The sequence below is a fragment of the Amblyomma mixtum genome, chromosome 7 (assembly GCF_055824585.1).
Source record: "Amblyomma mixtum isolate Tamu chromosome 7, ASM5582458v1, whole genome shotgun sequence".
NCBI lineage: Eukaryota > Metazoa > Arthropoda > Arachnida > Ixodida > Ixodidae > Amblyomma > Amblyomma mixtum.
In genome coordinates this window covers 46,696,541-46,715,557 of record NC_143018.1, presented here as the reverse complement: position 1 = coordinate 46,715,557, position 19,017 = coordinate 46,696,541, and the positions used below count along the sequence as shown (strand labels likewise).

Genomic DNA, 19,017 nt, shown 5'->3' with positions numbered 1-19,017 from the left:
CGTAAGCGGCATCGGCTCTTCCATCAGCTACCGACACTCCCCGGAAGCACTGCCGTTCCTAGCGGGGGTGCCGCCGCGATTGGAACAGCGGCCCCTCCATCAACTATCTACACTCCCAGGAGCACAGAGTGTGCAGATAAAAGTGAAAAATAATAAAAAAATACTTCTGAACAAGCACACAGAATAGCCGAACATTACTGGATGAAGCTATGGAGAAAATATCAAATTACAACCAAGCCGTAGCAGCCCTGGTAACTTGTCTCACCTTTATCTATAGTGTGTCATACTTCGGTCTTGATTGTTCTCTGACCCCCTACTTCAGACTTTCAAATTTAAAAATATAGGTCGACTTACAATCATGTAAATACGGTATGAAGTTTTCCAAGCCTAGACCATGTTTACAATGTGTGAAGTGTGCAGCATGTGACATACAGAATGTAGCATTGTCTATCGTGTGACAAATTATCTCACATGCTACACAATATAAATAATACCTGACACAATGCGTGTCACAAAAACAGTGTGTCACTTTGCATGTGACAAAAAGTGTCTCATGCTATCTAAAATATGCCAAATGTGACACAAAGCATGTCACAAAAACATGTCACCACTATATACAACAAAAACTGCACCATATGTAACCATGACACTGTTTGCTCAGGATAAAATGGCAATACGGTAGCAATAAGAGAAGAACCAGCCTTGAAGCTGCACACGATACAGGCAGTTGACACAGAATAGACCCATTCAGAACAAGATACCTCTCGAGATAGTCAATTTTCTGTTAATGAGCATAAAAGCACGCAGGACATGCGTGATAATTGCCGATGTGTTCTCGGTAAGCAATCGCTAACTCACCAGCGAGCATCAAGCACCCTGTTCACATAGGAATATTCATGAACACATCGCAACATTGTTATCTAGGGTTCAAATTCGGAAAAGGTATCACTACATAAGCAGCTGCTGATATGCCCTTGCATCAAATATGTGCTACAATCTCATGAACTTACCAGCTGAAGGTTAGCTCCCACTTGACATACATGACGAAATAAAATGAAATCGCAAAACACAACTTCTTGAAGCTCCAATTGAATCATTTCAAGAAACCATGGGATACTGAAATGTTTTCATTCAGGTAATGGGGAAAACAGATAATTCAGCATTGTGTGAGCATGCAAATAAATAGCATCCGAAAAGTATTGGCCCAGCAAACTTCAGGGCCTTGGAAAGACATTATACATAATAAAAAAAACTAGCTACGACTTTTCTGGTGCCCGCAAGACAAATTCTTGTGATAATTTAGGTACGGTAACCGCAAAACACAAGCCGTGAGCCTCGCATCGTAGTTTACCATTCCCATGGCTACATGGAAGAGAGGAATGTCAACGTGTAGTTTATAAGAAGCAGCCAATCAAGCTACTAGCTTTCCTGCGCAAATCCCTTTTTCATGAAAGTGCGCAAAGAATGCCTTCTCACCATGACTTCTCTTAGTACTTTCAAATTTATACATTTAATGCATACCCGAGGTTCTTTTTAAAAACACGCACAAAAAAAACATCAAAATCTGGCAAAAACAGATCTATGCAGAGGCATGCATGAATTCTCTGCTGCTTCACCAGCTACGAAACTGTGTGCGTCAGAAACACGTGCTTGGCACAGTGAGGTCGACAATCAAGCAACATGCTCAAAACCTGTGTCCGAAATTCAGTTTCAATGCCAAGTATGCATCTAGGATCTGTAAAACCTCTGCACTGTCGAATGGGGCCCCAAGCTCATGGATGAAGCATGAAAGCTGTTAGCCAATCTCCGTGCTAACAACCAGCAACTCAAGTTCAGTGAGAAATGTTTATACCACACAACAGCCATCTTTACGCCATGCCCTGTAGCACACACCAACGCACACGATAACTCTGGCCAATGTGACCAAAACAAACTTCTCAAAATAAAAATCGGCGCCTAGAGCCACGAAAGCTGTACAAGGTGGTCGTCTTAAGCACAAGCAATAAACGGTACACAGAAGAAAGCAGAATACATTCCGCTGCTGAGAAGAGTACTTTCTTTTAAGTGCAGCAAGCTGTCACAGCTGATCAAATTCACTGACACAGCAATCAGCGTTTGGTTTTGCGAAGCTCTGAGACACTTTTAGGCACAGTGATACCCTGCCAATTCGAAGTACTGCGTTAGATGAACTGCAATCTCCTCATATCTAGCCATGAAGCTGCACATGAACGGTTCACAACTCTTTTGAGAACAGAGCATTGTACATGGCTAAAAATAAACTATTACGTCCAGTTCACAAACCAACAAGCACAGCAATCGTACTGGAACCGTTTGATTACTTTACCTAACCAGTAGACTAGCAACTCTGCTGTAGCTAGCACTCTTCTCCAGCCTGCAGTAATGCTATCACGCCTCTAATTCCAGGCCTAAACATCAATGTGACATCTCAAAGACGGACAGGCAGGTTTTCCTCTGGTGTCGGTGGCTTAAAATAATGCACCAGATTGACTGAGACCAGCAGCCATGCTTGCATGGCTGGAAAACAGCACACGTAGATTCAGTAGCCATGCTACACTAGTAGCGACCTTACAAGCCCTTTGGCAGTTACCTCTGCAGCACCGTTTTTCCCTGGTGAAGTCTCCACAGATTGAGAGAAGATTAAGGGGGGACACTGGTCTTGAAAAGAAAATTTTATTAATGTAGTCATAGTTATGAAATTTTCAGGGGACATGTATTTTTGTGCGCTGATTCTAGATATGTCAATTAATTTCATGTAAAACAATTCCTTGAGCACTTATGCACTTTTTATGCTAGTATTTTACGGAGAGTTTTGAAGAACATTTGCTGCAGGAAACTCGCTGAAATGTATGCCATTGGGTTCTCTTGACACCAAGGAATACAATAAGGGTAAAATTATCATCCCGGCTCTCATAGAACTTGAGTAATAGGGCACTGAAGCTGCCACTTCACACACAGGAATACACATTTTCCTTCTCATTTCTGAAGCAACAACTTCAAAACTCTATAACTTAGGTTCTATGATAGGCAGGAAGACAATTTCACCCTTATTGTATTCCTTGGTGTCAAGAGAACCCAATGGCACACATTTCAGCGAGTTTTCCGCAGCAAATTTTCTTCAAAACTCTCCGCAAATTACTAGCATAAAAAGTGCATAAGTGCTCAAGGAATTGCTTTACATGAAATTAAATGAGATATTTAGAATGAGCACACAAAAATACATATGCCCTGAAGATTTCGTAACTGTGACTTCATTAATAAAAATTTTTTTTTCAAGACCAGGGTCCCCCCTTAAGCTGACCTTTCTCGCCCACCATCTCTCCATGCTATTCGCACAGCCAGTCATTTCACAGACAGCGATCAGCGTGCAATTGTGGAACCCATTTCACGAGGTCTTCCGCTTGACCCTGAATGAACAAGCTGGCAACAGCAAGACATGGTGCTCCCTGCCACTCCACTACACAGTCTCGCGACTTCACAGCACGTCCGCAAAGTTCGTCAGCGTGCGACCGACCTCCTCACTTGCTTGTGGATCATGCGACGTGGAATGAGGCATCACGAAGCAATCAGTCCCGGAGGGCGGGAGCTGGGCTGTGTGTCAGACAGCCGTCACTTTGAACCCCGGCACGGAGCACGGGGAGTCACCGCTCTCGTAGAAGGATGTCTCCGAGGAGTCGCCGTTGGGGGCGACGTCGGCGAGCTTGACGCGGGGCGGCGACCTGCGCCCTGGCCCCGGTGTGTCCTCTGGCGAGTCGTCCTGCTCGTCAGACATGTACCCGGAGCGGGTGCTGGCGTCCCGCATCTTGGGCTGCACAATGCTGGAGGCATTCGGGTGCAGCAGGAGGTAGTAGATGACCTGCAGGGGCAGAGAAAAGGTTGGACGAACAACACGCAGTTAGGCCGCATTTGTAGGTTCACGGTATAGTGCAAAACTGCTCCATTAAGGGGGACACTGGTCTTGAAAAGAAAATTTTATTAATTTAGTCATAGTTATGAAATTTTCAGGGCACATGTATTTTTGTGCACTGATTCTAGATATGTCATTTAATTTCATGTAAAACAATTACTTGAGAACTTATGCACTTTTTATGAAAGTATTTTGCGGAGAGTTTTGAAGAAAATTTGCTGCAGGAAACTCGCTGAAATGTATGCCATTGGGTTCTCTTGACACCAAGGAATACAATAAGGGTAAAATTATAATCCTGGCTCTCATAGAACTTGAGTAATAGGGTACTGAAGCTGCCATTTCAGAAACAGGAATACACACTTTCCTTCTCATTTCTGAAGCGACAACTTCAAAACCCCATAACTTAAGTTCTATGATAGGCAGGAAGACATTTTCACCCTTATTGTATTCCTTGGTGTCAAGAGAACCCAATGGCATACATTTCAGCAAGTTTCCCGCAGCCAATTTTCTTCAAAACTCTCAGCAAAATACTAGCATAAAAAGTGCATAAGTTCTCAAGGAATTGTTTTACATGAAATTAAATGACATATTTAGAATCAGCACACAAAAATACATATTCCCCGGAGATTTCGTAACTGTGACTTCATGAATAAAATTTTTGTTTTTCAAGACCAGTGTCCCCCCTTAAATAGTATAAAGAGTTCGCAAGAACGCTCTGGGAGCGCCATTACACGGAGTCGTCGTGGTTCGTGGCCGCTGTGAAAGTTCAGTCTTAAACGAAGAAATGCAAAACAATTTGTCTTAAGCGAGTTTTTTTTTTTTTACATGAGTCCTATGGTCCACCAACCAAATGGTCCAGACAACCAAATGGTCTCACAATGTTCATCTTATCCAAGAATTCCTCTCAATAGAGTTCATTTTACTGAGAGTCTACTGTATGTTATTCTGTATGTTGTAAGTTTCCATGAAAACAATACTTCATCTTGAGGCATAGAAGCAAAAACAGGCCACTCTAGAATACTACAGAAATGCCACAAACAAGGTGTCTCCAGAAGTAAACCAAACAGGTTAGGTTCATCTAGATAATAGATGGTATGCTTTAAGATGGCAACCAGGAACTTTTCAAGGTAATTTCAAAACAAATTGCTCTGGTTTCCAATGAACTGTCGTTAAAATTCCTTTTGATCTTGTTATTTTCCATCATACTGCTAGATCACTTCTGGAGGCAGCCCGTTACAATGGAGCAAAGAAGCACATCATGCTTAAAGGGATACCCAGGACAAAAATGAAGTTTGTCTGTGTTGATACGTTACTGCACTGATGACGAAAAAAGGCAACTTTAACGGGAAACATATCTTTCATAAACTATGCTCCATTTTCCGTCTCGTCCAATTAGACTTGCAGGAACACAAGAAATAGTCTGTCAAACCTAATGGTTTTAATAATAATGGTAATATTTCAAACAATTAGTGCAGTAATTGGAAATGCAGTTCTGGGTCTTTTTTTTTTTTGCGGAGGGGGGGGGGGGGGGGTTTACAGTGAGCATTTAATTCACTGGTTGACTTAGTAGAGAAAACCCACATGAGAACACAGCCCTGAAGAGGTCAGCTGCAAAGTGGTATACTCCTATTCACAAACATGGTGTCAGTCTAGTCGGTCAAGTTTCCTTGGTGTAGCAGCTGGACCCAGATGGAGCCACCAGTCGTGAGATGACCGGCAGGGAGGAACACATTTAAGCTGTGCGTGCCATTCCAACAGGCTTAGATTGCCACAGTGCTGCAAACTACTACTAGTGAGACGGAGTACAAAAAAAAAGCACAGGCAGAGCTGTCACTGGCCCTTGTGGTGGTGTCAACACAGCTTTCTTTGCGGTTATGGATCTCGGAAGCTGAGTCACAACACCATTCCCTTTTTCAACGGTGACCGTGGAGTATGTGTCATTACTGAGATCACGAGTTTAGATTCAGGAAAAAAGAAAAAATCAAATCCGATTTACTGAATAATAGGGGTGTGCGAATATCAAATTTTTCGAATACGAATCGAATACGAACACTTGGTTTCGAATATCGAATCGAATATCGAATAATCATGGACAGACGCATTTAACCACTACAAAACATTTATTTGAGCACCCAAGAACATCACAGTTCAACTATCAGTGATGAAATGAGCACAAAAGGTGTGTGTGGCTGCACAAAAAGTAGCAAAGTCTCGAACATTGTTCTTAGAAGAGTGGAAATATATCAGAGAAGATGGCTAGCACACAGCATTGATCAAGGCTAGCTTGCCATAAGCACAAAAGCGCGTTGCTGGGATGAACATAAAAGGTTGTGAAGGAAAACCGGCTGCTCCACATGGTCAGGCAGAAGTAGTTCCCTTCTAGCTGAAACGACTTCTCCAGCCACAGAAAATGCCCTCTCAATTGGCACTGAACTGGCTCGTACTGCGAGGCATTTCGTGCACAGCTCTGACTATACCAGCTTCGCAGGTATAGCCACAAAGCTCACCAGTGCAGTCAGCTACTGCATGGCCCAACGTTACGCATTGCTCTGGGCGCCGCCATGTTGTTTTGCCTCTGTCAATAGGGCTTGCGGACCGAAATGAACGCCGGTGCTCGCATAGAATATTCGGCTAGATACGAATATTCGCGTCGTGTCGAATATTCGAAGCAACACGAATACTTGGATTTCGAATCGAATACGAATACTAAAAATATAATATTCGAATTATATTCGAAAATTTCGAATATTCGCACACCCCTACTGGATAATAAATGAGTCTTTTAATGGCAGGCAAACAAGAACCCAGCCACAAGGAGCTAAAACAATCAGTTTTTACTGAGTAAAAAAAATTGCGGTTATCCCTAGCCTCCCTGCAAGCCTAATATAATGATAAATAGACGGGCCAGAGATGCAAGAGGCTCGCACTCACCAGGAAGACCATGCCCATGCAGTAGCTGCAGAAGCTACCCAGCAGGGCTACAGTCTCGTACCAGGGGCTGCCCTGCTTGTAGTGGTACCACAAGCCCAGGAGCAGAGCGTTCTCACCAAAGGTGAAGGCGTAGAAGAAGGCGTACCGGAACCGGCGGTGGCCCGGCGCCAGATCAATGAAGCAGAAGATGTAGACGGCTGCCAGCACCGCCTTGAAGCACAGCTTGTCAGTTCTGGTGACAGGAAAATGTGTGGACATTCAGGATGACAACCGGTGACATGTTATTTCAAGGCACGTTAAGGGTGCACTGAAGAGGAATCTGAACTTGTCTTTTTGCCACGGGAACTCGATCTACCCGTTCCGTGCTTTCTTAGAAACTGCGATTTATTGCCCTGTGTGGCCGATTTCCCTAATTAAATCGAATTAACACCCGGCTCCCGCCTTTTTTTTTTAAATTCTCCCTCGTACGGAGGGCGGAGTCGACCAACGCGTGGAGCGCCTTTCACCCAGTCCCGTGGCGGCTTGCCGCTCTGCCATCGGCGGAGTAATACGTAGTAGTCCGTAGTAGCAAATAGTCCGCACGTATTTTTATTTTTTCGGGCTTATTTTGTGGCTATATTATCTGGGAATGAAACTATTTATTCATGGAAACCTAAAAAACAAAATAAAGCGAAAGCAAAGCCTCCACGGGACTGGGTGAAAGGCACTCCACGCGTTGGTCGACTCCGCCCACCGCAAGAGGGAGAATTAAAAAAAAAAGGCAGGAGCCGGACGTTAATTCAATTTAATTGGGGAAATTGGCCACACAGGGCAATAAGTCACTGTTTCTAAGAATGCTAGGAACGTGTAGATCGAGTTCCCACGGCAAAAAGACGAGTTCAGAATCCTCTTCAGTGCACCTTTAAGGGTGAAGGCGGGTGGAGTGAGTCAAGGGCGGCAGTGGGTGGGTGGGTGGGTAGGTGAGCTTGCAATGATAGGCGCCCCCATTTTCACACTGTGACATAAACTCTGCTTAAGAAGCAACAAAACAGTAAATTAAATATAAATCGTTTACTTGAAATACCATTCCATGAACCACGCTGGACAAAACTAGAGAAACTAGAAACCTAGAAATCTTCTTTGCAGCTAGCACTACACACCGTATTTACCCGCACAATAGGCGCACTTTTTTTCCAGAAAATCCGGCTCAAAGTTCGGGGTGCGCCTATTACGCGGGGTAAAATTTCCGGAAATTTTTCGACTCGCAAAATTGAACATACTGCATTAAACGCACCCGTGTACGGGCCCCATCCTGTTTTCCCGAAGGATATTATTTTTAAAAAATATCCATGTAAGGGCCGCACCCAAACTTTCCACGATCCACGCGGGAATAGCCTTCGAAATGCACGCGCCGTGGCCTCTGCAATCAGCTCCAGCTTGGTCGCGGAGGCCACAAACGCGCACAGGAGCTTCCAGGTGCCGCCCACGGATGGCGCCCAAGGTCAAGCTTATCATCATCATCAACTTTTTCGTCCGCCGCGAGCAGCCGCGAGCTTTCGCTATTCATATCGACATCAGCATCACCAGCTCGTTTTTTTTTATGGCTGTCAAAGGACCGGTTTCTGTCGTAGCGTGTTAGTTCATCGTAGTTATGGCTTTCTTGCGCTGCCGCCGAGCATTGCTATTTTAGCACGACGAACAAGCGCCTTAATAGCTACACGGCTGGGAGTTAGATCTCGAACACGGCAAGCGTGCGGCAGGCCGGAAATTCGATGTGGACGAGAAGTGCGGCAGTTCCGACTTCGGTGTGCCTAAATTTTCGTATGCGACTCCTATCGCCGCGGTTTTTGGGGTCCTAAGTCGGGAAGGTTTCCGGCTGATGAAGCGTTCCAAACAGACGTTTAAAGTGAGCATCCCTGAAAACTGTGTGCGGCTGTTCCACGCGATGTCGTTATACGTGCTGTGGGTCAGCAGCATCTGCGATGGCAGCAGCACTAGTGAGGACTAGTACTAAGTTCAGCAAAAACTTTGTTAAAATAAAAAAAATCTTTGTTAAAATAAAGATTGTGGAGGTGGGGAGGCGTGGGCTTGAAACCGTGTAAATACAGTACTGATCACAGTGTCAAGTTCGGGGTGCGCCTATTATGCGTGGAAATAAAAAAATCTTATTTTTCGCGACCAAACTGGGGGTGCATCTATTATGCGAGTGCGCCTATTATGCAAGTAAATATGGTAGTCACTGTTTAATGTATTCTTGTGCAGTACTCTATAGATATTCGTCACAAGACTAAACGTGGCAAACCAAATCACATGAGAATAAACACTGTTAAGAGCAGTTTCTGAGGTAACTCAGGTGATGCATAACACCAGTAACACAGTCTTTACACCCAAAGTGTCTGTACCACAGTGCTACTAGGTGTAAAGGCATCATAAAAGACAGTGAAAGAGGCGACAGCAAGAGATGCCTCGTTGTATCAAGCAAGAAGCAGGGAAAACAAGATGAGCAGAAAAATTAAATGGCAGTAGGCGGCTTAGCTATGACCACAATTTGCACCTGAAGCCAACTATTACTACCTCTCTTCATGCTTTTCTTTTCTGCCTACTTTCCTGACAAACACCCACACAAGAAGTTCAGCATTCATCACGTCTTCTCCTTTACCTGTGTGCACCTTTTCTATGTGTGTAGCACGGGTGAGTATATCGGAGATACCCGTGCTACACAGTTGAGCATAGCACACACATGATAGCCTACAAACTGGTGCGAGAAATTGTCACTCATCCTCTGCATAGTGCAGATAAGCAGGACCGTGCATCAAACAATGAACTGCATATTCTTAAAGGTGCACTGAAGAGGAATCTGAACTTGTCTTTTTGCCGCGGGAACTCGATCTACACGTTCCGAGCTTTCTTAGAAACTTCGATTTATTGCCCTGTGTGGCCGATTTTCCTAATTAAATCGAATTAACGTCCGGCTCCCGCCTTTTTTTTCAATTCTGCCTCGTACGATGGGCGGAGTCGACCAACGCGTGGAGTGCCTTTCACCCAGTCCCGTGGCGGCTTGCCGCTCTGCCATCGGCGGAGTTATACGTAGTAGTCCGTAGTAGGAAATAGTCCGCGCCGATTTTTATTTCTGCGGGCTTATTTTGCGGCTATATTATCTGCGAATGAAACTATTTATTCATGGAAATCTAAAGAAGAAAATAAAGCGAAAGCAAAGCCTCCACGGAGCTGGCTGAAAGGCACTGCACGCGTTGGTCAACTCCGCCCATCGTACGAGGCAGAATTAAAAAAAAGAGGCGGGAGCCGGACGTTAAATCGATTTAATTAGGGAAATCGGCCACACAGGGCAATAAGTCACAGTTTCTAAGAATGCTAGGAACGTGTAGATCGAGTTCCCGCGGCAAAAAGACAAGTTCAGAATCCTCTTCAGTGCTCCTTTAAAGAACAACTTCACCATGTGTGGCCAGCTGTCACAGACAACGTCAGCACTAATTGCCCTCTAACTGCATTAGTTTATGTTCCAGCACACGAAACAGTACAAGCTGTGCTACCTGCCAGGTAGAGCATTATTAGCATCACCAGCGAACTTTTCCAACCTCAGATGCTAGTGTTCATGTTGACACGTTCCTGCAGGGCCTGTGAACCATGACCTCGTACAATGAGGCAGAACACAAAGAAGCCGCTGCACCACTTGTCCCCTTTTTTAACCGATCACAACAGGCTGCAAGTCAGCTGCCAGCACTGGAAGACAGCTTAATGCAGAAGCTATTTTGTTTTGCAAGAGATCGCAGCAGGTTTCATTAAGAATGTGATCGTTGAATTTCATGAAGCCAGAGGCATCATAATAAACAAAGAAGCAAACACGTAATGCTCCCATGACTCTCCTGCACCAACTAGAGTCGGTTTTAAGAAACCCGTATGTACTATCGTGTACAAAAGTGGTATACTCCACGCGGTGGTAGCGGGAGCAACGGAAAACTGCTGCATTTTGGCAAGCTAAAGCAAGAAACATTAAAACGAGTCACGCGACATGCCTGCTGATAATAAAGGTCGCACATTGGCTGTCTCGATCCCAGATGCCGCCTGTAGATGGCATTTGCAATGCAGTTTTTCGTTGCTTCGGCTCCCGTCGCGTGGAGTATACCACTTTTGTCCACGATCGTACCTAACAGAAAAGGCAGACAGGAAAGAGACCTGTACAAGACTCACTCATGCTCAAAAGGCTGTCACAAGGCTTCCGTGTGACGTGAACCTGTCTGTCATATAAAAATGTGATCTTTGAATTTCATGAAGCCAGAACCATCATGATAAGCAAAGAAGCAAACAGGTTTTGCTCCCATGACTCTCCTAAGCCAACTAGAGTCAATTTCAAGAAACCCGTATGTACTTGAAAGGAAAAGCAGAAAGGAAAGTGACCTGTACAAGACTTCCCTGTGAGTGACGTGAACCTGTGTTTCATAAAGTATAGAAAGCCCCTCACCCGCCACAAAAAATGTATCGTGTTACCAGTGAACTGGTTACTGTATCAGTGGACTCGACTCGTGCATGAATCGTGAGCGAATCGTGAACGACGCCGGACGACGACGACGCTTACAGTGTGAAGCTGGGCCCTCGGAGTCTCTGAGCTGAGTGCTGGCCATCACAGTGTAGCCGTCACTACAGACTTCCCTGTCACACACACACACACACGCGCACACATGCACGCACGCACGCATATATATATATATATATATGACAGAAGCCAACAGCCACAGAAACCAAGGGGCACAGGGGTTTTTTTTTTTTACAATTAATATATTTATATTAATATATATATATAAAGACCTTCCAAGCTGAACACGGAGCCAACCTGTCCCTTTCAATGTTTATGATTGCATGAATGCATGCAACCATAAACATGGGAGAGGCCTTTGCCCTGCAGTGTGTGAGTCAGGATGATGATGATGATGAATGCATGGCACCCCCACCTGCTGTCGTACTGGCCGATGCGCACAAACTTGATGAGCCAGGCGTACATGAGCAGCCAGCGCACGCCGCAGACGATGAACAGCACCCAGTGGAACACGGAGGTGAACAGTGTGAGCGCCACGAGCCGTGGCACGAGCACCATGAGCCGCCAGCAGTAGCACACCATGGTGCCCAGCCAGGAGACGTTGGGGGCGTCCTCGAGCGAGAAGCGCAGCGTCCGGACGTAGGCCACCAGGGACCAGGCCACCGAAGCCACCCCGACAATGATTGATGCCACCTGCACCAGGACTGACCCATGCAACGAGAACGGTCAACGATTACTGACGCTCTGAATGCCAAAACAAAATGCTGCTGGGGACTCCAGACTACTCTCGGCCTGTTCTGGGATGCTTTGAAGAGACACTGAAGAACTCTCTGTTCACCTGGCTCTTTGAAGTAATGTACATGTCTGTCCATGCACTAATTGCTGAGATGCCAGATGGGAGCAGCCCGGCATCCATATTAATTAGATCTCGCTAATACTCTCGACAGGGTTCAGAACAGGGCCAAGAGACTAAAACATTTTTGTAACTCAAGCAACGTCAGCATCCTTAAGATCCGAATCTAATCTGCAGCATCTTTCCTTTCGTCGTCACGTTACTACTCTTTGTCTTTAATACAAGTTTTTCCATTTAACGCTTCATTAGGAACACTACATCTGCACACCTGCTTCCCGCCTTTCTTACCACCCCGGACACCCCCTTCGAGTTTCATGACGAGTTTCATGAGTTTCTTCCCAAACAGAGTAACCGACTGAAGCAACCCTCTCCACCACATCGCAGCCATCACCCATCATTCAGCAATACGCGAAAGTGTCTCCGTGCATTTCACATGTCTTTTTATTTTCACACTACCCCTTATGTAAAACACCAAAGGGGTCTTCAAGGTAATAAAGTAAAACGAAATGAAAACCTGCATTCAAAAATGGAACACCTCTCAATTCAAACTTGTGATGCCACTAACAAAAAGAACTCCATGCTCAACATTCGGGAGCCAATGGCAGTGCAGCCTAGCGTCAGACATCCACACACAAAATAACTGCCTTGCAGTCACTGTAGGAACTGCACAAGGATGATGAACTGAACAAGCTGGAGAGGATGCACATTTGGAAAAAACCAGCGTGAAAGACGGATGGGACGGAAGCAAGGTAACACAGACAGGCACTGCTTTTTTCCTATCATTGTAGTTTGCTTGTAAAAACAGCCTGTGGCAGCAATATCGTTATTCGACTGCACGACGTTTTTCTCCAGCCAATGAAAGCATCGTTTTAAGTGAAGGTAGCCTCTTTGTCATTAGAATGTGGTGCCCAAAAGATAAGGCCAACTTCGATTTGTTCTCACTGTGCTGTTCCGTTGAAGTGACACTAGACACAGTGAGCCCACTCTTTTCTAGGCCTTTTCTCTTAAAGGGGCTGCGAAACACTGCTTGGGGGGATACCGGCTATACTTCAGGTGGGTACTTTATGTCACAGAGATGCTGACTTAAAAAGAATTACAGGAATCGATGCACAGGAACGGGAGTTATTCAGTGGAGAAATTTCAAAATACAAGCAAACAAAACGCTGCCCTCAACTCGATTTTGGCGGGGCTTCCCACTCCTATTTCGCTCTCCCAATGACGGCACCTGGCGCAACTAATCAAAACAGCCAGCCAGAGCACGTCGCGGAAGTTTGTACTCCATGGTTGCCTGCTCCCTGTAACTCGTTTTTGCTGAGACTGGCAGCGTCGTTTCCATGCCAGAGCGCCCCTGGTGGTGTATTTTTATTTTACTTGCTTTGCAGGGCTTTTATCTAAGACAAACAAGTTGTTTTTGTTGATCTAATATAAAACGCAGACAGGTGCAAAATGTGTCTCTATTTATTCACACAATTTGCAGTATATTTACTGTTTGTCCGATCATCAAGCTCGCGCCAGGTGATGTCATATCCGTTGCTAAAAACCCGCCACTGTGTGGCGACACCATCAGAGCCATGAAGTTTTTTTTGGGAGGACATTAAAATATTAAAAAACGGAATATACGCGGTATTACCGACGCTAATAGACCCATTATAACTCACTGTATGCAATCAACAGGCAAAACAGTTAACTAAGATTGTGTTTCTGGGCCCCTTTAACATTTTTTCAGCAGCAAAAAAGACCTTCACTGCCGAAAAAACCGGAGTTAAAGTTGGAATGTTTCTGCCCTCCCCGCCAATTCAAACTTGTTAGTGACAACATCGAATGTCATGGGTTTGCTTCATTTAAAGGGACACTAAAAGAAACTGGCCTAGATGGAGACATTAGTGTCCCAAGACGACAAATATGCCATCTTTATCAGGGAAAGAGCTTAGGTAAGTCAGAAAATTATGTAAACGAGGAATATCGCAGCAACACCCATCAAAATCCTGGCAACAGCATCTGGTCATGTGAATTCTATGCTGGCCGTGACTGGGCGATCGCAATCACATTTGACACAGCTACATTGGGTAGTACCACCAAAATAGGAAATTAGCATGGTGAGTTCTAATGACTTAAAGGGACTATGAAATAAATTTATCGAGATTACGTAAAGATAGGCAATCCATCACTCGTCACCCCAGCGCAAGAATTTTTGAGCTAGCATCAATAACAACGAAATTATAGACAATTAAAAATCATGCTCCTCCTCTCCCCCCTCAACTCGTACACGCGGGGCACCATAAAAAAATTAAGAAAACAGCTCCGGGACTGGGCTCCGCCCATGAATACGTCATTCGCTGACGTTCGGTTTACGACTTCCGGTTGTCCCACTCCCGAGGAGCAGCGCACGTCGGCAGCGTCTCTCCGGTCTCTGCGCTTTCTTGGCTCCCGAACTCGCGACAGAAAGAGGCGGCAGAGGTAAATTGAAAACATATGCGTGAAGGCAATGCCTAGCTGGCTCGCGCTTGCCCGAGGGGGTCGCGCGGCGGCTCGAGCAGACGATTTTCACCGCTACCGGAAGTGTGCCCGTGACGTCGTAGCTGCCGCGGCTCGAGCGTATGACAACGCGTGGTGGCCTGCCGACGTCATAAGACTAGTGACGTCTGTTTTCCCGATTTTGGTTCCAAAATGGCTCCCTACGAAGACACCAAACGGCCCGCGAATTTTAAAAAACACGATTTTTAAAAATTCATAATAAATTGCCGGCTCAGTTCCGAAGACTCATACTTGGTGTCAATGCTTCTGAGCATCACTTCTAACATTTACAAGCGGCTTTTAATTCTTTGCATGGTCCCTTTAAGAGAATGCAAAACATCACTCGCTTTGCATGTCACCGAGTCCCTATGTGACCCCACCACACGTAGGAACTTTAGCACTGCAAGCCACCCACAAGACCTCTGGTCATTCAGGCTCTTTCCAAATGATCAGTCAATCATTAGCATGAATAGTGACAAAATGGGCTTCCCGTAAACAGTACTGTGGCACCATCTGTTGATGAATGTTGTAACAAAAGGCCTTTGTGATTAGCGGGAAAAGCGGTTTCGTTTTCGTTCAGTTTTTCTGATTGCCCAGAAGATGAAACCATAAAAATGATGTAGCATCATCGGCGCTTCTCAGGGGTATATATGGGGCACGAAATCAGGAATCTCATTTGCAACAATATCAGCAATGCAGCTGCCTTTTCAGACACCCATACAAAAAAAAAAAAGGCTGGTACCATTCCAGAAGGATATTATATCAGTACAGCATAGCTTTTTGCTTCCATTCCTTTTTCATTTACTGTCCTTCAATTCCTTGAATTCAGCTTTTCTTTTCATCATCCTTATATCAGAAACATTGTGACATTATCAGAAAAGTTACTGAGCTGCCACTTCAAACCGAGTGCAAGTCAGTTTGAACTGCCAGAAGCCGCCCAGTTACAAATCAAAGTGCTGCCTCACATGCATCTTCTACTAACTCCATACACGAGCTGCCGCGGTGGCTCAGTGGTTATGGCACTCGGCTGCTGACCCGAAACACGCGGGTTCGATCCCGGCTACGGTGGTCGAGTTTCGATGGACGCGAAATTCTAGAGGCCCGTGTGCTGTGCGACCTCAGTGCACGTTAAAGAACCCCAGGAGGTAAAAATTTCCGGAGCCCTTCATTACAGCGTCCCTCATAGCCTGAGTCGCTTTGGGACGTTAAACCTCCCAGAAACCATAAACCCATAAACTAACCACATACACAGCTCTAAGTATCAATCACTACACAACGCATTAAAAGTTACTATTCTGGCTGTAAAATTGAAACATTGTGCACTGCCCTACAGAGTGCCCTCGACTGTACGAGTAGCGCCATCTGTTGGTAACCTCCATACCAGCATGTAGCTGCTGGGCGATTGCTGTAGACCCTTGACAACGATGCAGGAGAAAGTGCCATTGCTGATAATAAGACTCAGCTCTACTGAAATGAAGTCACCCTCTCAGGAGACTCGCATGTGAGTGCAAAAGAAGCGACTCTCACCCATAGATCTCGGCTGCTCCGGAGCGGTTGTGAGCACGTATACCTGCAGCAGCAGTTGTGGCACCGACTCCAGGAAGGACTCGACCAGTCGCAGCACAGATGCATCGTTGTCCTCCCACAGCATCAGCTGGTAGTAGATGCGACGGTCGGTCTTGGACCGCGACTTGTCCTGGCTCTTGAGGCCAAAGGTCAACGAGCTCAGGTACCTGAACGGGTGTCAGCACAATGCGCACAGTTTCAGTGCAAATGTGTACACCGGAAGCTGCAGCAGGCTTGCACGTTAACTGTGTGCTTTTGGAAGGTAGTGCACTTTCAAGGTGCAAAGATGTGGCAACACGCTGCCTAACACACTGTACCGTATTTTCCGGTGCATAAGACGCGGCTTTTTTTCGAAAATCTTGCTGGCGCGTCCTATACAAGGGTGCGTCTTATATGCGAATTTTTCATCTTTTTTTGCGAGTTCATCGATTACTCCGGTTCATGCTCAAGCTTTTTTCACCTAAAAAATATCACTACCAATAACGCGGTTAATACTTCAATACTGGGACCGCCGTGCGCGACATTCTAGGTGATCTTTATCATGAAACGGCGGGGATGACGACTTCCGGGATCACAAACGCGCGGCTGTTTCGGAGTCCCCAAGCAGAAGTAATGAGAAGCGCCAAAAGATGGTGGCAATCGCGCTTCTCGCCATTGTCAAGACAAGCCGGCGTTCTTTTTTAGTCACCCTTTGCAACTTTTTTTGCTCCGTGTACGTAGTGCATGTTTCAGCCGAGTTGCTTCCAGAAATGGGTGAACCTTTTGATAGCGCATCTGAAGATGAAGACTTCGAAGGTTTCAAGTAGAAATAAAATGTTGTTATGGACGTATGGGGAGCTGTATCGTTTTTTCTTTCTTTTTTGCTATAACGTGGACGGGTATGGCGTGAGTGTTGCCTTTTTCGATCACTTAGCGTTGCTTAAGAATTGCTCACAGATACGGTGCATTTCGCGATAGTCGCGCAAGCGTGTTTAATTAAGCCTCACTAGCCTAACTGGGTAAACTGGGGTGCGTCTTATACACGGGTGCGTCTTATATACGAACTTTTTCAGTGACAGCTTGCATATATGGCAGGTGCATCTTATACAAGGGTGCGTCTTATACATCGGAAAATACGGTATACAGTGTACAACACTATTCAGCCCTTAGGAAGCCATCATTGCATACTGCATCTTCAGGATTACAAAGCAGGCCCCTTCAACACACTCCTGTCACGGAAGTTAGTGCATGGCTGAAGAAAAACAGACAAAAAATGAAGCATGTATGCATACATTGCTGCAGAATTGGCAAGCAGAGATTGCAGTATGCAACATTGGTAACACATGACCACAGAATGAGATATGCTGCATGCTTTCTAGCCTTTGATGCCCATTACCCCGACAACATAATGCACTCTGGTTAATTGTTCAGGTTTAATCAAACTGAAGCTTTGGTTCTGACAACATCAAGCGTACGAAAAGGGCTCCCTTTAATTCAAACAAATTTTTCAGTCCTGTTCCAGGTTTGAGTTCTCAAGAGATGATTGTAACATCAAACAGCCCTGTTCCTTTTTTCCCAGTTGTGATGACCATCGTTCTTTTGAGAAACCTAAGTGCTTTTCTTTTTACCCACTTCATGCAAAAAGAAGGGATGTCATGATAGCCAACTACAACTAGTTATAAGTGGTTTTTTCACACAATGAGTTATCAAACTCTGTACACTTCTTCAGCATTATTTGCATGAGAAAGCTCAACGGCATTTCATCATAACCAGAAAGCACTACAGAAAGTGAAGCAGTCTGACGTTACTACCGGCTTGAATGACAAAAACGGCAAACCTGGTCATATTCGCCACAGTGGCTAAGGCCTTCTGCAGCTTGGTTAGAGATAAACGGTTTGAACCCAACCCCAGCGGATGCATTTCAACGCAGCAAAAATGCAAAAACAGCTGCATGATGAGGCTCTTGTTCATGCTAAAGAATCTTATGTGGTTGAACAAGTCACAGTGGGCACTTAAGGTCGTCAAGTGCTGTGAATGCAAAAGCATCCTTTGACCTAAGCCTTTACCACAAAGTCCATTGACCTAAAGACATTTACCATAAAGGCCTTTGATCTTAAGGTCTTTACCAGAAAGGCCTTTGAACTAAAGGCATTCACCTTGAAGGATATTTAATAACATCTTTTATCCTTACAAAACTACCACTATCAACTAACTATAACTAACTACTACTATCTCATTTGATGTTTCTGCTTCATTGCCAAAGACCACCCATTCCTATCTTACAGCCTACTGCTGACGTCAAGTGAGACCATGGTGATGGATTTGGAGCTTTAAGACTACTGCTGCTAGACAAACCACAACGCTGGCTTTCATTAGCGATGAGCCGTACAATGCTTTGGCATTAACAAATTCACCGTATTTCCCTATAGTATGACTCATAGCCCCCTGTGTGACTGTGGCAGATAAAAATCCAATAATTCTTTTAAAATCTGGTAAGCCCGGTGATCAGCTATGTCTCTTAAACCAGAAAAATGACAATTAGCCAGCAGCGTATGTCACATCAAGTTTCAATTTCCAGTGATTAGGTGGAGGCCTTTAGCCCTGTCACCACATGTCCGCTGCTTCCATGAGTGCAACAAGTGCATTTGTTTATAACAGTACGCATCACCCGGAGGATACATACCAGTGATCTGGACATGAAATGCACACTGGGTCATT

The 19,017-nt window shown here is 45.1% G+C and overlaps 1 protein-coding gene across 1 annotated transcript in view; it reads right to left on the bottom strand.

Moving 5' to 3' along the window:
* Positions 1 to 3,206: 3,206 nt before the first annotated feature.
* The window catches only part of LOC149335909 (XK-related protein 6-like), an 18,093-nt gene continuing 2,282 nt past the window's right edge, over positions 3,207 to 19,017 (bottom strand). Inside the window, exons 2-5 of the mRNA XM_089552456.1 lie at positions 16,282 to 16,487; positions 11,803 to 12,091; positions 6,857 to 7,088; positions 3,207 to 3,874 (exon numbers count right to left, since the gene is read on the bottom strand). Coding sequence (XP_089408582.1) covers positions 3,617 to 3,874; positions 6,857 to 7,088; positions 11,803 to 12,091; positions 16,282 to 16,487 — 985 coding nt within the window. The 3' untranslated portion in view covers positions 3,207 to 3,616. The remainder of the gene's footprint in view (positions 3,875 to 6,856; positions 7,089 to 11,802; positions 12,092 to 16,281; positions 16,488 to 19,017) is intronic.